This window comes from Lissotriton helveticus, chromosome 3_2 (genome assembly GCF_964261635.1).
Source record: "Lissotriton helveticus chromosome 3_2, aLisHel1.1, whole genome shotgun sequence".
Taxonomy (NCBI): Eukaryota; Metazoa; Chordata; class Amphibia; order Caudata; family Salamandridae; genus Lissotriton; species Lissotriton helveticus.
Window position 1 is genome coordinate 273,325,754 of NC_136062.1, and position 19,339 is coordinate 273,345,092.

Here is a 19,339-nt window from a genome sequence, read left to right on the forward strand (position 1 = left end):
AAATGTACCATATTTACTAGTAACTTTAATTATGGATACTGTGTTTCAATGTACCTATAATGTGACAGTTGTATCATTAATTTTCATTAATGGCTACAATAATATTCCTCCATACTTTTTTAGTGACTGTTGAGGTGACATAATTGACATCATTTTTCTTTTGTTACATCTTTGTTATTTAGCGCACACTGCCTTCATTATCATTTTGACTATTTTATTTTTTCTCTTGACCCTTAATGCTTTTCAACATATATGTTTTTGGGGATTTTTTTTATTTCGCATTAATTTTAAACCTGGTATTTTTTTAACACTGAGTACTTATTGGCATTATTTGCAAATCACTATATACTTTGAGTCTTTTTACAAAACTTTCATGTGTTTTGCCATAGATTTCTTATTAAATTGTAATATTTCCACTTCCAATTGTGGACAGTGACTTTTTAGGTAAAGCATAGCGGCAGCAGGCATGCACTGCTCTTATTGCAATGCATGCTGTATTAGGGTATGCACTAGAAGCTACGCCCACTCTCCGCCCATTTTTTTAATTAGCTTGTGCCATTGTCCTTCGTCAACGTTGGCTTCCAATTCATTATGAGGCTATTTGAAGGAGGATCGAGTGTCTATTCTCTTTTCAGAGACATCTGCAAGTCTGGAGTTCTGTTTAAGTCTTATGTACTGTGGCTTTATAGAAGCATTTCTGGCGGGATCGTCTTCATTGTTGTCATGTCTGTGAGTGCTGAGACACCTGTACCGGTGTCTGTACTCTTTGTCGAGGAGGGGGATTTATTCTATCTAGCATATTTGTTAACATTTCTTTTGTTTTTACATTTCTTCTTACCATAATTCATTTTTACCTCAATTGAAAATTTCTCTAGATTTCACTCTTGGATGACCATCTGTTGTTGGCATGTATATTGGGGGGGGGAATAGCGGGGAGCGCACTGTGTTGCCTTCTGTATGTGGGGTAGGTGCGCTTTCACGCTAAAGCAGAGCTTCAGATTTATTTCTATTTTGGTTGGCGGCGTTGACTCAGGAACGATTGTGCGACGTTCCATGCAATGCCAATACCTTAAACGCTAGTAAACGCGAGACCTATTGCAGTGAAAATGCTTGTTTTTATTTCTTACTGTATTGTTTTGATGATACTTCATAATCTGGTATATACCTATACTTTCCCTTAAATTGGCCTTGTCCCGATGGTAGGGCTACCAAAAGTGAGCAAAGGACACCACAATGCCCCTGATCAGTCATATGATCACAACACTCTTGAAAAAACACTTGCTTCCAACAGTTTACCAAACTATCTGTGTGAGCAGTCTATGTACTGCATAGAGTATTCAGATGTATGATTAGAAAATTTGAAAGTCTATTATTTTAACTTTTAACTCATTTTTTATTCCACCTCATAATATGTTTCCCAACGCGTCTCTTCTTGATGTAGTCACTTTATACTTTAACTTTATAATTATTGTCTTGAAAATCAGGGAGTAACCCATAAAGCATCTAATGCAGTGATACGTCAAACTTGCTTGCTATGAATATCAAATGTGGACACAATTTCTGTCCACAAATGTTAGGTCTAAGGCTGAAAGCCCGTACATGCGACTAGCATTTTGCTCTTTATTCTGCTGTTCTCTTCCAATGATGTCCCCTGATTTGCTTTTCCATTTGAATTTACTTTCCTAGGTGTCAAACTACTTTCCATTCCTCTCCCACACTAAGATACAACTATGACTATATAAATGGGCCTCCTCTCCATCTGAACTTACTTTCCTGGGTGTTAAACCACCACTGTTTCTAATTATCTCCCTTCTGAACACTAACAGACAGCTACATAAATGGACCTCTTCTCCTTCTGAACTTACTTTCCTGAGTGCCAAAGCACTTATTTTTCCATTTATTTCCCATCTGAACACTAACACACAACTTTGACTGCATGGATGGACTTCCTCTTTTTCTCCTGCATATATACTCAACCAGTCCTATTTCACTTAAACAAACATATAACTGTGTAACTTGTGTACGGGATGATATCGCTCTCACTGATGAAATACAAAACAGCTTCTACTCACCTTCACCTGCCTTGTTTACTAAAATATATGGAATCTAGCCATTTTATATACCTTCCTATGTTAGGCTGAAGAATATTAAAACAGCTGCATCCCAGCTAGTGACTAACATACAAATCTTAGTAGTTATTAATTTACAAGGGTAGTTAATCAACAGTAAAGCAAACACCTGTAAATCCTACAACACAATGCATTATCTATAGGTAAAAAGAGTAGTCTTGTTTTAATTTTGATCACTGGAGCACTTGTAAAAGAAAACTGAACGCAATGTGCTCCCATTTGATTTGAAATAAATGTAAAGGTGATGGATGAAGCACCACTATCCCTTGGTCTATCACGTACTCAGTTCCGTACACTAGTCACTGCACCAGTACTTCAGTCCCTCACCCTGCTCCCATCTCTAGTCCACAACCACCTGTAGCGCTGATCATTGGGCCGCTGTGGGAATCAAGCACCTCCGAACTTCTCTTCTTCACAATATCCTTTTATCGCTAAACCAGCTCTCTCCTCTACTCTTTTCCTAGTCTAATCCTATTTCTTTCTCTAGTAAGAATCCCACTTTCCCTGTTTGTCTACTCCCGTTGCACTCCATGCTATAGTTCTCCCTCTTCTGTTTACTAAACTCTGCTCTGATCTTTCTTCTACATCCAATTTTACTCTCTCCTCTAATTCCAGTCCAGCGCTTTTCTGTAATTTTATGCTTTTCCCCTCCACTTTACCACCCTCATAGAGCCTACCTCACTCCTCTAGTATTCACCCCCCATTCTCCTCTAGTCACTTCGACATCCCTCTACTCACCCACTCCACAAGTGCCACAGGTTTATGATGCTCATGTATGTGAGCCATCTCTTTCATATATTATGTGCCTCACTACCAATTCAAAGGGCTGATTGATTACCAAGTACATTACCATCTAAAAGACATCAACACATTCCCTTTGAGGAACACTATCACGCAGAAGGTGTTAATGACTAACCAAATAACATGAAGATAATTTATGGTAGCTTACTTTTGAACCTTCAAGTAAGAAGACAGTAACTTATTTTTTCCATGAAGCACCTCAGGCAGAGAAGGGATAACTTTTGGAATTCCACTGATGGTGTTATAGCATATGTAGCCACTGACAAAACAGCTTTTCTGGCCAACAGCAGTCGAATGTATGGTGAGAGATGCTAGGTTATTTTACAAGCAGGCCTCTTCTTTAAAGACACGCATCCTTTAGGAAATTCCATCTGTAGCTTTGTTTGTTTTTTGCCTGTGTGATGACATACTTTCTTTTGTAAAAAAAAACAGCAGTGTCAGCTGGTATTTTTTCACATTTTGACTAATCTATAAATCTGGCACTTATTGTGTTAGAAAACGTGCCGAATCAGTCAGTTATGTGCCAGTAACCATGCCCCTAGCAAGGTATTAAAACATTTTCCAAGCACTATTTCTAATATGAATATAAGACTGTTTAGTTGAATAATAGGCTACAGCCTATGTGACATTTCTATACATATGTGTGGAGGTTTCATTTAACAAATGTAATGCTATAAAAAGCGAAGGCTTACAACTGATGCATCTCCTAATGAGCTCTTTCGGTTACAGTGACAAGTGACCCTTCATTCCCTGCTTTAAGACAAAGGAGATTTTGAGCTCTACCGCACCTAATATTCCTTAACTTCTCAATTGAATTCAAACAGATTCATTTTTCAGAGGTACCTAAATGAGAACTCTAAAGTACACCAAAGGCTGCAAGAAGCTCGCTCAACAATTGCAATAATACTTTAAATATTCCCATCCAAGGTCCAGATTGGAACCACTGAAACTAGAAGTCAGAGGCTCGTAACACAGTGCCGACTCGTGTTAAGCCATCACGGCCATTGATGTTTCCTCTGAGGATGCAGTGAAAAAAATGAGAGTGGCCTAAGCAATAATATCACAAGTATTTTTGTTCTTACTTTTAAATTAATTTCTAATTTCTCCTGGATTTGAATATGACAAAGAAGCACATTTAATAACCACCTTCCTTTTACATTATTGCAGTAAAAGTTGCATCCAGGCACAGAAAAAAATTACACTAGCTAGTACATCTAGCTTGTCCTAGTGCATTGTAACCAGCTTGCAATAACACCCACAGAACTGGGCGTCAAAAGAGCGCCTCATACATCATGTTTTAAATAATAGATTTCTTAGCAATAGTATCAATATTATCCTGAGACTTTGAAGTTTTGTGTGAGAGCAGCTTTTGATACACAGAGCTAACGACTGCACCTTGACAGTGGGGAGCACAGCTCTGCCTATAGTCTAAAGCGTTTGAGACGCTAGCACGTTCCACCTTTGCGGGAGAAGAATACGCTGTTAGGATATACTGCTTCTCCTTCTCTCCTGAACTGGCGTCCTTCTCGAGAAGTCTTCCTCGTCACTTTCACAGTTTCGCTGAAACTAGAAATGCAAAGCAGTTAAACACACGCACAAATTAAGAGACCAGAAAAGAGACCGAAGTGACAATTTTGCCCACAAAACAAACACACTGATAAATAATAATTAATTGCCTTATTACTCTATAAAAGTGTTCTACTAAGGTCTTTATTTACAATTATCTATGTTTGCAATTGAGCAAAAGTAAGACAGATATATTTCAACCTATTTTTTGGTTGAGCCTAGGCAGCGCACATGCTCTGTCTTCGAGACATGCTGTATCTTCTCTTTGGGCTTCAAGTACGCTATTGATTTCCATTTGTTCTTTTATTTGACGTTCAGAAATGCTGGCTTTTTTTGGTGCATTGGTTGTATTTGTCTATTCTTTGGGAGCTTGATTCCCTCCATGGCGACTGGCCCTGTTACATGTAGACGTTCGCCTCTGTCCTTTTCTGTTACATTCAGCAAACTTTTTTTTTAATCCAGCTTGAGCCGTGTGATGTTGCAATTTTATGCTTTTGTTGCCCACTAGGCTCTTATTTAATCAGCACGACGCCACACTTCATGTTTCATATTTTATTTTTCTTTCAAGGAGGTAGCGTGTCGTGTGCTTTTGGAGTTGCGCAGATCTGTGAGTGTCCTAATAGTTAAACTTAGAGGTGGTCAATCAATTAATCACAACTCATTGGTAGAGTTATAGTCTGCTCACAAGCTCACTTTCCCAGCATTGCTTGTGCACCCCCTTGTAGTGAGTACCTACAATTTTTTAATTTGAAGAGGGGAGAACCTACACTTATACGCACTTCTGCAATACATTTAATAGGAGAGAATTGGCACTTCTCGAGCATTCTGGCACGCTAGATAGTGAGCACCAGTACTTCTATATTTCAGTTGAAAGCACTGGATATGTTACTGGGATCTGCAATGTTCAGTAGCATTATTAATGCATAGCAGCACATTCCAAACTGGGGCCCTTTCGTGTGGATCTATCAGTGTCAGTTTACAGATTATTTTTTCCTGTGTAGAGAGGGGTACGTGGTTCAACTGAAGTGAATTAAGATTATAGGTCTTAAAAGGCACTGTGGCACTAAGCGAAATACATAGAGCGTGTGTGGATCCTGGTGTGTACCTCTGGCTTGGGCCTTCATTTCCAGTACAGTTGAAAGAGTAACGTGTTGGGCTTTGTTTTGTTTCAATGTCTTAACTTTTCAAACTATTACTTAGTTGTTTGGTTCCGAAAAAAATACATTATAATTTCTTGTCATTTGTTCAAAATACAAATATAATTTACTTTATCTCGCATTCGCCTAGGCTTCTGCATTTAGTTACACAGATTTTGTCATTAATATAGCGGCACATAATAGTTGCTTCGGAGATCTTTCCTCATTCATGTAATTGAATAGAATGTTTGAAAATAGCAATACTACTTGTTGACTTTATTTGTATGCCTGTGAATATTAGTGAAAATGTTCGAACCGATTTACACTGAGTACCGAATGATATCTAGGCATTTCAATGCTGAATATTATATTATTTCTGCATAGTATTTGTTCCTGGAGTTTGACCTGTTTAATAGCACTCCCGGTTGTAACATAAAAGGCAGCTGATGGACAGTGAGACAAAGTGATTTGTCCAATAGCCCACGTTTCTTTACAGATGGGGAAAGCAGAATTAGGACCCAGTTGCGTTGTTCTAGATTTGGCAACTGGGGCACTAGACCACATCTTGTTGTTGTTTTATATCTCTGTTGCCTCAATGTACACGTAATGAATGGCCTATGCCACTTGGAACAGGGTATTTTATTATTGTATTTATAAAGTACCCTATAAGTCATTGAAGCACTTTAAAAATGCATTGCTTGAGTGCATTGCTTGCGAGTTCCAACTGGTGGTTAAAGTATAGGGTACTGTGTAAGGCGGACTGAGAACAGCAGATGTTGCAGCACCCAGGATAAAGTGCTGCATGGATAAATACTTATAAGGTCCCAAAGGCAGAACTTATTGGCTAAGCCAATGCTTGTTTAACTTGCAGCTTCCAAAGTATACCCCATGGTAGAGATTGGATTTTAGAATTATAAAGGGAGTTACAGGTTCAATATTCCACCCCATAATACTATATTTGTAGAGACTGGATGAGAACAAACTGATTTCGCCTTAAAAGATATGCGCTTGCTTTTGAAACTTTGGCTTTTGAAGTGGAACACAATTTCTAAGCTCTATTCCCAGTTACGTATACATAAAAAATACATGACCAAATATTTTGCTGCATGCTGTGCTGTGGTATAAACAATTACAGCCCTGATTAGGTATGTGGGTGGTCTGTACACCGTGCTGTAGGCCTGCTGATGACCATTGGTATGAAATGCCCATATTGTGATGTCTGCAGGCAGCAGAAAGGCAGCCAGGATGGCATCGTTCCTGCATGGCCGTCTCCTCATGCAAAAAGTGCATCAGCATTCATATTACTGCCAGCCAATATAAATTTTTGAATTACAGTTCTGAATCTATCAAAACTAACACCATGGGGCTGGTCGGGTACCCTTTGGGTCTCCCACAGTCCTACTGGCGTGTGGGAGGATTTTGTAGGATTACGTCTGTCATTGGAGATAGGGACACAGAGACCCCCACCCATGAGTGCTATACTATACGGCAGGAAAACAGCAACAGCATTTTCTGTTTTCTTTACCCCTCCCCGATGGAGAGGGAGTTTTTTATGTAACCAATGGACCTATGGTAAGAATTATGGTATTGCAAATTTGACTTAATATCGCCATATGTTACATGCCGTTCAAAAGCAAAACCTGTTACTTCATTCCTTATTACAAAAAAGCAGAAAAATTGGTCCAGAATAGAATTGATACATTCAAGGCCGTGGAGTATTACTTACATTATCTGCTAGTTACTTACAAAAAGTTTTCATTCGGCCAAGAATGGCGCATATCAATTCTGCTAGGTGAGGAACACTTTAAAGAAGCTTCCAGTGGTCAATGTGAAGGTTGTGCCACAGGAAGCCACATTGCTTTATCTATGTCTTGCAGAATTCTGGTTACTAAACAGGACCTTGATATCTGGTGAAGATGTCTGAATGGTAATTGGTACTGTTGGAATGGAGGCATTTGTGCTGTATTGGGAGATTATGGAAGAAAAATGTTCTTTTCCTGCAAAGAGGTTTCCCACCCACGTGGACCTGTCCTAGAGCTGTTTGTTCAAAGGGGTAGCTTTCGAACTGCCAAAGCAAATGTGTAAGAGTCAATGTTTACTCATTCAGTGTTGCTTGCACATTCATGTCACCGGGAAGGCAAAGCCAAGTCCGCATTCCACATTTTTAGGTCTGGATTGACAGTGCAGCTGTCTGCATGACCTGTAATTACCAATTCTTTAAAATCTACATAGAGTAGCCATGTCTCCACACAGAGGAGCATTACCAGCTCCCCTTATGCTATATGGTGGATAATACTTCCCTCGCTCAAACCACTGTTCTATTTATCTGTTCTTGGAACATCGGGGTGGGGGTGTGAGGGGATAGACAGGCAGCTCGCTGTTAGTGGTTCGTGACGTTCAAACATTTTCTAAACACTTTTTATGTGATCTACCTACAGGAGTTATGGAAAACGATGCCATTTGCCTTCACCAATATTTTTGCCTTCGATAAGCCAGATATTAAATTAAAAATGGGTAAACCCAGTGGCGGGTCTGTCTATTTTACATTTCAAAAGTACACTGAATCATAACACCTTAAAGTCTTTATATGATAGATTTGTTATACAGGAAGCAATAATTTTCCAGTTTTTTTTTCACCACAGCAGGCTTTTAAAAAATGTTTTATTCTGGACGTAAAATCCAAGCAAGGCCTATTGGCTTTGTCAACACTCGTTACCAATGCAAATTACAATCCATGAGAAATGTTACAACCACAAGGTATCATTATTACTGCTACTGGCTTAATGAGCAACTGTGTATTTAACAATTGTTATCAGCTTTACAAACCCTGAGATTGTTTGGACTTAGCCACCATCGCCTAATTTCCTTCATGTTCTTTTTACTCGTTTACTACTGAAGTGAGATTACATCTCAGATCACCTCTTCGTGATCCTTGCTCTGGACATTGAGTATGGGGTGCTCTAAAAAAAGGACCAGAATACCAGACTCTTCCCTTGGTATAGAGCTCCCTTAGGAGATGGGAATCTGAGGAGGTCTCTGCTGGGATATGACCTGTTTGACTACTTCTTGATGCCTTCTTGAGGACAGTTGTGATACAGGTGTATGAAGTGGGATAGGAGCAATGGTAAACAACCTGCTGTTTGTAAGCCTGCACTTGGCCCGCGGAATCTGCAAGTGTTCAAGTACTTGGAAGAAGTAGTGGGGAGTAATAGCAGAGAGAGCTTCTCACACACATGCTTGTTGGGAAGGCAACGGGTGTGTTGTGGATTGGTGGTCAACTTGTTGATTAATATTGTTCCGCCAAGTAAGGGCGTCTAATGGAGAGTGGAAGGAGCAAAAGTGCCAGGTCAGCAGAGAGACGCCATATAATTAGTGCACATGCAAGTTTCCCACTTCTGGTTTCATCACACAGGTGCCAGGAAAACCATTAATCTGAGCACATAGAGTTAAAAGTGACAGTGTTCTATTACACCATAGTGGTTGCTTAGAACAAATCTGCGACAAAGGGCAGTTCTTGGGGAAGCGTACTGACTAAAATCATTTGTACAATAAGTTTCTTTCATCGAATAATGACTTCTCCTCACCTCACATGGCGTATAGAAGCAGGAGGCATGGGAAGCCTGCTGATTCAAAAGCAATGATCAAGGTTCTGATTGCAGAAGTAGCTAGACATGGTTTACATAAATTCACAGGTGTTCTGTTGTCTATGTCTATGGAAGGGGACGTATTAAAGGTCCACACGGAAAAGAAGAAAGATGTAACCCTGAAAATGTTCTATAATACAATAAACTTTGACCTCCTGGTGAATACTTTAATACAGCCTATTCAACACAATTCCACAGAGCCAATTCCAAATATCTATTTCAGAAGTAGCGGACAAGTGTTTGATGCAGGGTCGTGGCATTAGCACTGGTATCAGGGGTATTTGTGGCAGTCTGCACATAGATTCTCCCTTATGCCTACTTTGAATCCCCAATTTGTTTTATTAGCTGCTCGCTCAGCTCGGCATCTCCCTAGACAATGTCTCAGCTACCCCGTTTACTCTATCAAAATCTCGGCTGTCCTTAAATGTGTCTGTGAAATCAATCAGAGATCTGCATATTCAGACAATAGACATGTTTAAGAATCCCTGTGACCACAAGTTCTGTGACAAAAATCATGATCCTGAAATGATACTTAATCCCATGATTTCCAACAGGCACACAATAAACTTCACAAAAACAAGGATTTTGTAAAGCAGTTGCCATCACAACTGAAAAGTCTTCATTTCAGCCTAGTCCCCTTTAAAGTAGCACCATATTGATTTTTAGACTATGTAGTTTGAATAGTCAAGTCAAAGTAATAATTAATTGCAAAGGGTCTATACATCTGAAAATATAATGATTTCAGTATAATGGATGCTAGGGACAGCTGTGGTAGACAGCATGCACTAGATAATGGACTATATCTTTTAATTGTAATACTAGGGCTGTGTCGGTGTCCTGCTCAGCAGGTATGTTGGCACTTTAGCAGCTCCAGGGCATCCTTGCTGTGTGACATTGTAGGTCACAGTGTCCACCCGCCTTTGAGCAAACTGTGTTACCACATATCTGTTTGCGCAACCTTTAGTACTTTTGCACGCAGGTCAATTACTCTCTTACAAAACCATCCTTTTGGTGGACATGACTTACTAGATGGTCGCCAAGTGGTCCGAAGGTCTTTTTCTTCAACGAACGACTGAGGTGATTGCACAGTGCGACGATACTGATGGTCAGCTGAAATAAAAAAATAGGTTTTTTTATAATGACATGACCGGGATACAGTGGGGATCATGTAATAGAACTATTCTGGAATGAACCATACCTTCCATCTTCTTCTGGCATATTGTTTTTTGAAATTCTCCAGATTTATCAAAGATTCCCTCCTCACCATTGCTTGACGTTTATCTACTGGCTAGAAAACAAGAAAAGCCAAGCTCAATATTGGTGCTTTCTTTCACTTATTAATAGATGACAAAATGGAACAACTTATTGTACAGTTTCATGTTCATACTTCATAAATCTAAATATACATGTGTGAAGAGCAACGCAGAAAATAATTGTGATATTTGATTTTATATAATCTAGTACATGTTTGCACATCTTTAGGGACTAAAACCTGCAATTCTTACACAAGAGCTGAATCGTGCTAACAGGGCGTTTTACTAGAATAGATTTTACGCAGACGATTGAAATATTTACGCAAGGTCACCAGATATCTTACTGAATCAATTTAAATCTATTATTGTCTGATACTATTTATATCCACACGCTCTTATCAATTCCCGAGTCTATGATCTGCATTCCCAGTTCTTCCTACAACTTTTCCTTTACTTTAAATAATTTAAAGTTAAGCACTTACCTTCTGATATTAACCCCTTCGACGCTCATGACGAGCCCAGCTCGTCATGGAGTTTCCATTGATTTCAATGGAAATTGCATTGAAGTGCAGCAAGGTGCTTAGCATCCAAGTGGTTAACGATCAACTAGCTAGATTTGCCCTATGTATTTCTAAATTCTTGGGAAAAGACCTCCAAGTTTTCTGAAATCCTGCTGCCAGGCCATCAACTGTAAAAAACCAACCCAATGACACAAACCTATTTCCGATATCTGCAAGTTATAACCATATCTCCTTCATACAGCTGTTCTTCCATTTCAGGTTTATGCCTGCCCGCTGGCCAAGGCTGTGGTCTCTCGGTATGAAATGATTATCTTGTTTCTGGGAATTCCACCATATGTACAACCTAGGATCATCCCCCCCAGCCTCACCAGGTCAAAGATGTGGCACTCTGTATTTTTGATACCATATCTACTGGTCCCTTTTGCTAAAAACAGTGGCGTGGATAACACTTGTTTTCACCTTTCAGGTGAATCTTGACCATTCCTGAAACAGGATCCAAGACATCAGCTTCAAATGAATTTACCACATTTTGTAACAGTGCTGCAAACAGTATGACTCAAACTTTGGCGGTTCCAGGCCACCCCTGGAGTAAGATAGTCACAATTGATGCAGTGCTGTTTTACAGGACCCTTACTCCAGTGCAAGGATGAGAGTTTGTTATGTATTTGCTTAAAACAGGTAATGGATATGTATATAGGAGTGATCTGGAAAATAAAATATTCCCTTTGGATGGGATCTAGGTTCAACAAGTCACACTTCAACCAAACTTATACCCCACACATCTCGGACTAATCAATGATTACGGCACTTATAAATCGACTGCTTATTTTAGTCAAATCAAATCAAATCAAAAAGCTTTATTCGATTTTCAAGAAATCATAAAAGCATACAGATAAAATTTATACAAACAATAAAAGAATATTCATATTGACAAAGTTTCCAAGATAAATTCCTCAAGGGATCATAAAACCAGAAATAGAGTCTCTACATAAAGAATATATATAAAAATATTAAAGAAATATTTAATGGAATGCATGATTTCAACAATAGATAATACATTTCTCCTAGGGTGAGAGACTAATTCAGTGCTAAAAAGCATGACATCATTTTGCCCTGGTCTATTTAAGCAGCCCATAACAGTTTAACTCATGGTATTTCTGAATTTCATCACTGCCATTAAAAAACGAGAGACAGCAAAGATAACATTCACATCTTCTAGGAGCAATAATTTGGAAAATGCAAGTTTACATGTTCTTATTCCTAACCGTTTAAGTAAGGGTAAGAGGAATAATTTTCTCGGACTAGTATACAGTTTGCAGAAGAACATAATATGTATGTTACTCTGTAAAGAGTGGTCATCACATGGGCATATTAGCTTCGATGAGGCCCAATCGTTCTGTATTGGCAGAGTGACCAAACGAAAAAAGATCCCTAAGCGCAGCCTAGTTAAGAGAAAACGAGCATAGGTTGCATTTTCAATCCCTAGGTACAATTGCAAACCTTCCGTTGGAGTAATTTGCTGATAGGTTAGAATGTTGTCATTGTGTTTCTTAGTGTCCCATCGTACGCTCTCTAAGTGTGTAAATAGTAATTTTTTAAGGGCAGATCTAGTCATGGTTTGTGTAGACTCTGGTTCATCATAAAATTCCGGGTGACCAATATTAGAGAACATCGTTTGAACATATCGTAACCATTTGATTTTTGATACCCCATCCAAGGCCATACAGTCTTTAATGAGGGTTCTATTCAATTTGCATTGTTCTGTGGTCCAGATCTTATGCCAGAGCAAACAGGGTGATATTTTTATGGTATCGCTAAGGTATTTAACACCGACCTCGATGTGGGTCATAAATGTCGACGTTGTTTTTGGCACACCTAATAGGTAACAAATGAAGGTGTTCTCACGTGTTTGAATTGAGGACACATTCTCGACACCCCATATACCTGCGCCATATGTGGCTGTGGCTATACACTTTGCCTGGTAAATCTGCAGCATTTCCCTAGTGGGTTTACCCCCGATTTTTACAGCAAAGGTTCTTAGAGCGCCTATGGCGCGAACAAAGGCAAGATTCCTGGCTGATACTGCATGTTTCCACCTACCCCACCTATCGAACACAATGCCCAAGTAGCAAAAAGAATCAGTAACTGCAATCCTTTGCTGGTCTAAGTATATTGTACATGCTGGTCTATTTTTCTTTTGGGAGCAGGGCATGGAGAAAGTTTTGGATATGTTCACCTTTAAATTTCTTTTACCCATAAAAGATGAAAATTCATTTACAGCCTTCTGCAGGCCTACCTTAGTTCTAGACATGATGGCCGCGTCATCGGCGTATAAAAGAATGGGTATAGGCCTTCCATTTATAGTGGGGAAATCGCATGACAGAGTTGTTAAACTGTCGGCGATAGAGTTTATATACAATGTGAATAGCAAGGGGGCAAGTATGCAACCCTGCCTAACCCCTCTATTTATTGAAAATTTCTGTGAACATTGCCCCTGGGTCCCGAACCTGACTCTGGCCCCTGCCTCTCTGTATAATTCTTTGATGAATGTGAGGATGATATGGTCCACCCCAATGTCTTCCAGTGTCGACCAAAGCAACGCATGGTCCACGCAATCAAATGCGGAGCTGAGGTCGACAAAGGTGACAAAGAGGTGCCCTTCTTTGGCCTGCGTGTATTTAGAGACCAAAAGGGACAGGTTTAAGCATTGCTCCAATGTCCCCAGGCCCTTTCTGAACCCATATTGGCACTCCGAAATAACCCTCTTCTCCTCTTCCCAGTGTTGGATCCTCTTAAGGACTATCCTTCCAGCTATTTTCATAAGGCCGTCCAATAAAGATATTGGGCGGTAGCAAGCAGGATCGTCCCTATTCCCCTTTTTAAAGATGGGTACTACGATCGCATCCGACCAGGTGGGAATGAGGCCACACTTATTTCCCATGTTTAATACATTTGTTAACAGGGGGACCCAAAAGTCTGGTTCTGATTTATAGACATCCACTGGTGTAAGATCCGGGCCTGGGGCTTTACCTGATGGGCTTTCTCTAAGGGCATCTTCCACTTCTGATATAGTAAATACTAAATCAATGGGATAAGGAGATACTGGGGAGGCGGTGGGTTTGTCATCCTGGTTTAAACTATCTATGAGGGAGATCCGCTTAGAAAGTTTGAAGGGATTACCCTGTATCTTGTTTGAATAAAGGTTGCCATAGTGTTCTACCCAGAGGTCAGCCGTTATCGCCACCTCTATGGAGTTATCCCTGTCTTTTGAATTATACACGGATCTAATGACTTTCCAGAAAGCATTACTATCCTTAGACCTGGCTGCCTCCCCCAAGGATTCCCATGCCTCTTGCTTCAAAGTCGCCCGCCGTTGATTAATTGCCAGCTTGTAATCACGTCTTGCTTGGCGAATTTGTACCCTGTCTTTCGGGTTCGCAGACAAAACTTTCTTAAGATTTTTCAGCATGGAGGTACATCCAGAGTCAAACCACCCTCGGGTCTGGGTCCCCTTGGGTTTGTAATTTCTTGTCAGTGCATTCTTTATGTGGCGCTGAATGTTAGAGAAAGCAGCCATAAGGCTCGCTGCGTCCATGTCTTCCTGTAGGCAGGTAGATATGTCGGTAGGACAAGCGGACATAAGATTACGGAGGAAGGATGCAGGATCCACTTTCTCCCACTTAATTACATACCCGTTGGTTCTAACTAGAGAAATCTCAATATGGTGTGAGGGCCCACTGGATTCCTTTTCCTTGGTATCAGTCAGGTTTACCCCAAAGGTAATTGGATAGTGGTCAGTCATCGGGTCATCCCCCGTTTCCCAGAAGGTTACAAAATCTGGGTCGGTTGATGATATAAGGGCAAAGTCAATTGTGGATCCACAGCCTCTGCCATTGAACGTTGGGGCAAAGGGGACCGGGGGGGAGCATACTTGATTAATAAAGTTGAGATCAAAGGTGAAAATAACGTTATTAAGGAGGGACCCCACAGTGGAATGGGAGAAGTGTAAGGGACCGTCCTCTCCTACATCTGATAGGCCGCACAAACCTAACTCGGATGACGGACAGACGGTACAGTTAAAATCGCCCACCCACAATATTATGTGTACCCCAGAGGCTTGGTCTCTCATTTTATGGATGTGGTGGATCATGGTATTCAAAGTTGATTCCACTTCATTAGGCGGCAGGTTATTATAAAAATTCACGAGGATTACCTTTTGCGAATTGCCCCATTTAAATGATATAATTTGAAAATATTGGTTAGATATGAATTTACAGAGTTTGATATCCCCTATATTCGAGATATATGTGCACAGGCCCCCCTTATTGCGCCCCTGAACTGATGGCGCCGCTGGTGAATGGAGGGTTCGGTAACCTAGCATATGTGCTTCCTCTATAAGCCATGACTCTTGTAGGCATATAATGCCATGCTTCTGGACGGTTTCTAGCCAAGGTTTATGGGTGATCTTACTGGCTAGGCCTGCTACATTCCAGGAAATAAGAGAGTGCATGGGTTTTCCAGTTTCCTTTGAATGTAGCTTTTGCCCACTGGTCCTCCTTGTACCTTTCAGATCTCTCAAAAGCATAGGATCTGCCTGTGTAGTAACCTGAGCGGGAAGAGTGTGCTCTTTTAATAATTCTAAATCCGTCCCCTTGGTGCTAGAGACGTCGGGTGGGGGGTTTAGTTTTTCATTCCGAGTAGTCTCTGTTAGGGGATCTAGGGTGTTGGTTTGAGGAGCAACAAACCTTTTTCCCAGTCAATCCACCTGGTCGAGACATTCAAACCTATTCCTCGTGGGCGCTCCTTCCCACCAATTGTTGGTTGGTTGCCAGCCATCCCCATATCCTTTCCCTCTACGGTTGTGGACTAATGTCCATGTCCCAAATGGATCGATGGTCTGTTTTGGGGGGTAGAAAAAGGTTAAGGGTCTGGTGACGATGGAATGGTCAGTTTCCTGGTTTTCCCATCTAGTGATATATTGGGCTGTATGGGGGTCTGCAAATGAGATCACTATGCAGTCTCCAGGAATAGACTTATTAGTACGACCCACCCATGGTACTCTCCTGGCCATTAGAACCCCTGTCCTGCCGGGGTTGGGAGGACGCCTATTCGTATTGAGCCAGTGAATCACCTTATTCTTTAGAGACCATTGGGTCTCCACAGAATGCGGATCAAGTGGTGGAACACCAGCCAAGATGGCCACATAGGGGCCCGCTTCAGGAGGGAGATCAATATATCCCCCCCGGAAATTCTGACGACCATAATGCTGGTTAGCTATGTGGTCAGTAGAGGGGACAGTGGTCTTGGTGGACTTAAAGGCAGCATTAGTGATAGGCTTGGGTGTAGTCTGGGTTACTGGACGTTTTGGCATTGGTGTGGAGAGCCTTGGTGTTATTGCAGGAGGGACATTTAACTTAGACCGTGGTTTGGGTATTGGATTTGGTTTTGGTAGTGGTAAAGGTGGAGGCAGGACCGAAGGTATTGTTTGTAGGGGGGGGGGACTTACATTGGGTAGAGGGGCCGGAAGAATTCCATCGTCCTCAACCTGGTTACTTCCCTCGACGATGTTAGGATAAGTTGATTCCAGATGTTTTAGAGTGAGGGTAGCCAGGGAGACTAGAGTCTTATCCATATCGAGTAAGTTATTCTCGATACGCGAAAGTCTCAGTTCTAGAGGTGACAATAGCTGTTTTAATGTGGCCCAGACTTTTTTAAGGAAATCTTCGTCTTCATCCCCCTTGTTATTGCCCTTTCCAGTCTCAGATTGTACGCTCTCCATTTGGCTCTCGCTATGTGTGGGGGAAAGCACATGGGTGGGGACAGGGAGCACATCTAATGCAATGTGCGCCTCGGCCCCCCCAGTTGGGTTAATATCCTGATTGGGCGTTTGTGTAGTGTCCCCCAAGATTGGTAGTATTCGCCTTTTATTGAAAAAGTGGAGCCTTGCACTTTTAGCTTTTTTACGGGCATAAGTATTTCTTTTACGGGCATAGGCAGATCTGATACTATTTTTCTTTTGTGAAGTTGTACCGGCAAAATTTTTAACATGACCAAAACAGTTTGGAAGTTTAAGAGTGTCCGAGGGGTTACTCGCCATTCTTGCTCCAAGCCCACTGCCAGTTCCAGTGAGGGCTGTTCCCTCAAAGATGTTAGGGGATATAATGACCGGGGTGGGTATTGGCTCTGGGGGAAGAGGGGCTAGTGGAGGAACAGAATGAACATCAGCATGTATTAACAATAGAGGAGGACAGGGCGGGTGTTGTGGGGATACAGCTGACGCAATTTTCCCTAGGGAAGATTTTTTAGAATTTGCAAAGGTCTGAGAAAGCCTGCGTGCGGCATCAAGCTCAAGTGACACCCTGGTCTGCAGTTTGGTAATCTCATTGTCGATTGCTAAATTTGTCTTTACAAGGAAATCATCTAATGTCCCGCTAGGCTTGCTGAGCCCCATAGCAGTTTTACTACGACTCCCCCGGGTATTCATTTTGTGTTTAAGTGTCAATCCCGGCAATGTACTTACTACTACAAAGAGGAGCTAGTCAGGGCGCACGGTCCAGGGGGAGTGGGCCAGTCCAGTCCTCGGCCGTCCTCGAACGGCCTCAAACGGCCCAGTCTTTGCCCTGTCTTAGCCCGGGCTGCGTCCCGCGCTGCGGGAGTGATGTGTTGTTTTGAAGCCTCAGGAGGGCGGGGGGCGGGCCAGCAGGGAGAGCGGACCGGAAGTTCACACTCGGTCTAGCAGGGACTTCTGGGAATTGAAGTCCCCGCACGCTCGCAGCCCCGCTGCAGCCACACGCCCGGTTCCGCTCCCTCCTTACCGCTTCTGTGCTCCTCTCAACGGCAGGTGTATTTCCCTCCTGGTGCAGACGATGGGGCACCCGCGAAGCGGGTGCGCCGAGAAGTGAAGTTGCGCTTGGCTGAAGACAGGTGAGCCGCTAGGGCAATGCGTTCCTCCGTTCGCTGTGCAAATAAGATTAAAAAGGTCCCACTTGCTTTGGCCTGTAGGTGTGGTTTTGAAGCCTCAGGAGGGCGGGGGGCGGGCCAGCAGGGAGAGCGGACCGGAAGTTCACACTCGGTCTAGCAGGGACTTCTGGGAATTGAAGTCCCCGCACGCTCGCAGCCCCGCTGCAGCCACACGCCCGGTTCCGCTCCCTCCTTACCGCTTCTGTGCTCCTCTCAACGGCAGGTGTATTTCCCTCCTGGTGCAGACGATGGGGCACCCGCGAAGCGGGTGCGCCGAGAAGTGAAGTTGCGCTTGGCTGAAGACAGGTGAGCCGCTAGGGCAATGCGTTCCTCCGTTCGCTGTGCAAATAAGATTAAAAAGGTCCCACTTGCTTTGGCCTGTAGGTGTGGTTTTGAAGCCTCAGGAGGGCGGGGGGCGGGCCAGCAGGGAGAGCGGACCGGAAGTTCACACTCGGTCTAGCAGGGACTTCTGGGAATTGAAGTCCCCGCACGCTCGCAGCCCCGCTGCAGCCACACGCCCGGTTCCGCTCCCTCCTTACCGCTTCTGTGCTCCTCTCAACGGCAGGTGTATTTCCCTCCTGGTGCAGACGATGGGGCACCCGCGAAGCGGGTGCGCCGAGAAGTGAAGTTGCGCTTGGCTGAAGACAGGTGAGCCGCTAGGGCAATGCGTTCCTCCGTTCGCTGTGCAAATAAGATTAAAAAGGTCCCACTTGCTTTGGCCTGTAGGTGTGGTTTTGAAGCCTCAGGAGGGCGGGGGGCGGGCCAGCAGGGAGAGCGGACCGGAAGTTCACACTCGGTCTAGCAGGGACTTCTGGGAATTGAAGTCCCCGCACGCTCGCAGCCCCGCTGCAGCCACACGCCCGGTTCCGCTCCCTCCTTACCGCTTCTGTGCTCCTCTCAACGGCAGGTGTATTTCCCTCCTGGTGCAGACGATGGGGCACCCGCGAAGCGGGTGCGCCGAGAAGTGAAGTTGCGCTTGGCTGAAGACAGGTGAGCCGCTAGGGCAATGCGTTCCTCCGTTCGCTGTGCAAATAAGATTAAAAAGGTCCCACTTGCTTTGGCCTGTAGGTGTGGTTTTGAAGCCTCAGGAGGGCGGGGGGCGGGCCAGCAGGGAGAGCGGACCGGAAGTTCACACTCGGTCTAGCAGGGACTTCTGGGAATTGAAGTCCCCGCACGCTCGCAGCCCCGCTGCAGCCACACGCCCGGTTCCGCTCCCTCCTTACCGCTTCTGTGCTCCTCTCAACGGCAGGTGTATTTCCCTCCTGGTGCAGACGATGGGGCACCCGCGAAGCGGGTGCGCCGAGAAGTGAAGTTGCGCTTGGCTGAAGA

General features: G+C 43.0%; 1 protein-coding gene across 1 annotated transcript in view; it reads right to left on the reverse strand.

The window, feature by feature from the left end:
• Window positions 1-265: 265 nt before the first annotated feature.
• The window catches only part of DAPK2 (death associated protein kinase 2), a 558,977-nt gene continuing 539,903 nt past the window's right edge, over window positions 266-19,339 (reverse strand). Inside the window, exons 10-12 of the mRNA XM_078685202.1 lie at window positions 10,475-10,564; window positions 10,303-10,386; window positions 266-4,496 (exon numbers count right to left, since the gene is read on the reverse strand). Of these exons, the coding sequence (XP_078541328.1) occupies window positions 4,413-4,496; window positions 10,303-10,386; window positions 10,475-10,564 (258 nt within the window). The 3' untranslated portion in view covers window positions 266-4,412. The remainder of the gene's footprint in view (window positions 4,497-10,302; window positions 10,387-10,474; window positions 10,565-19,339) is intronic.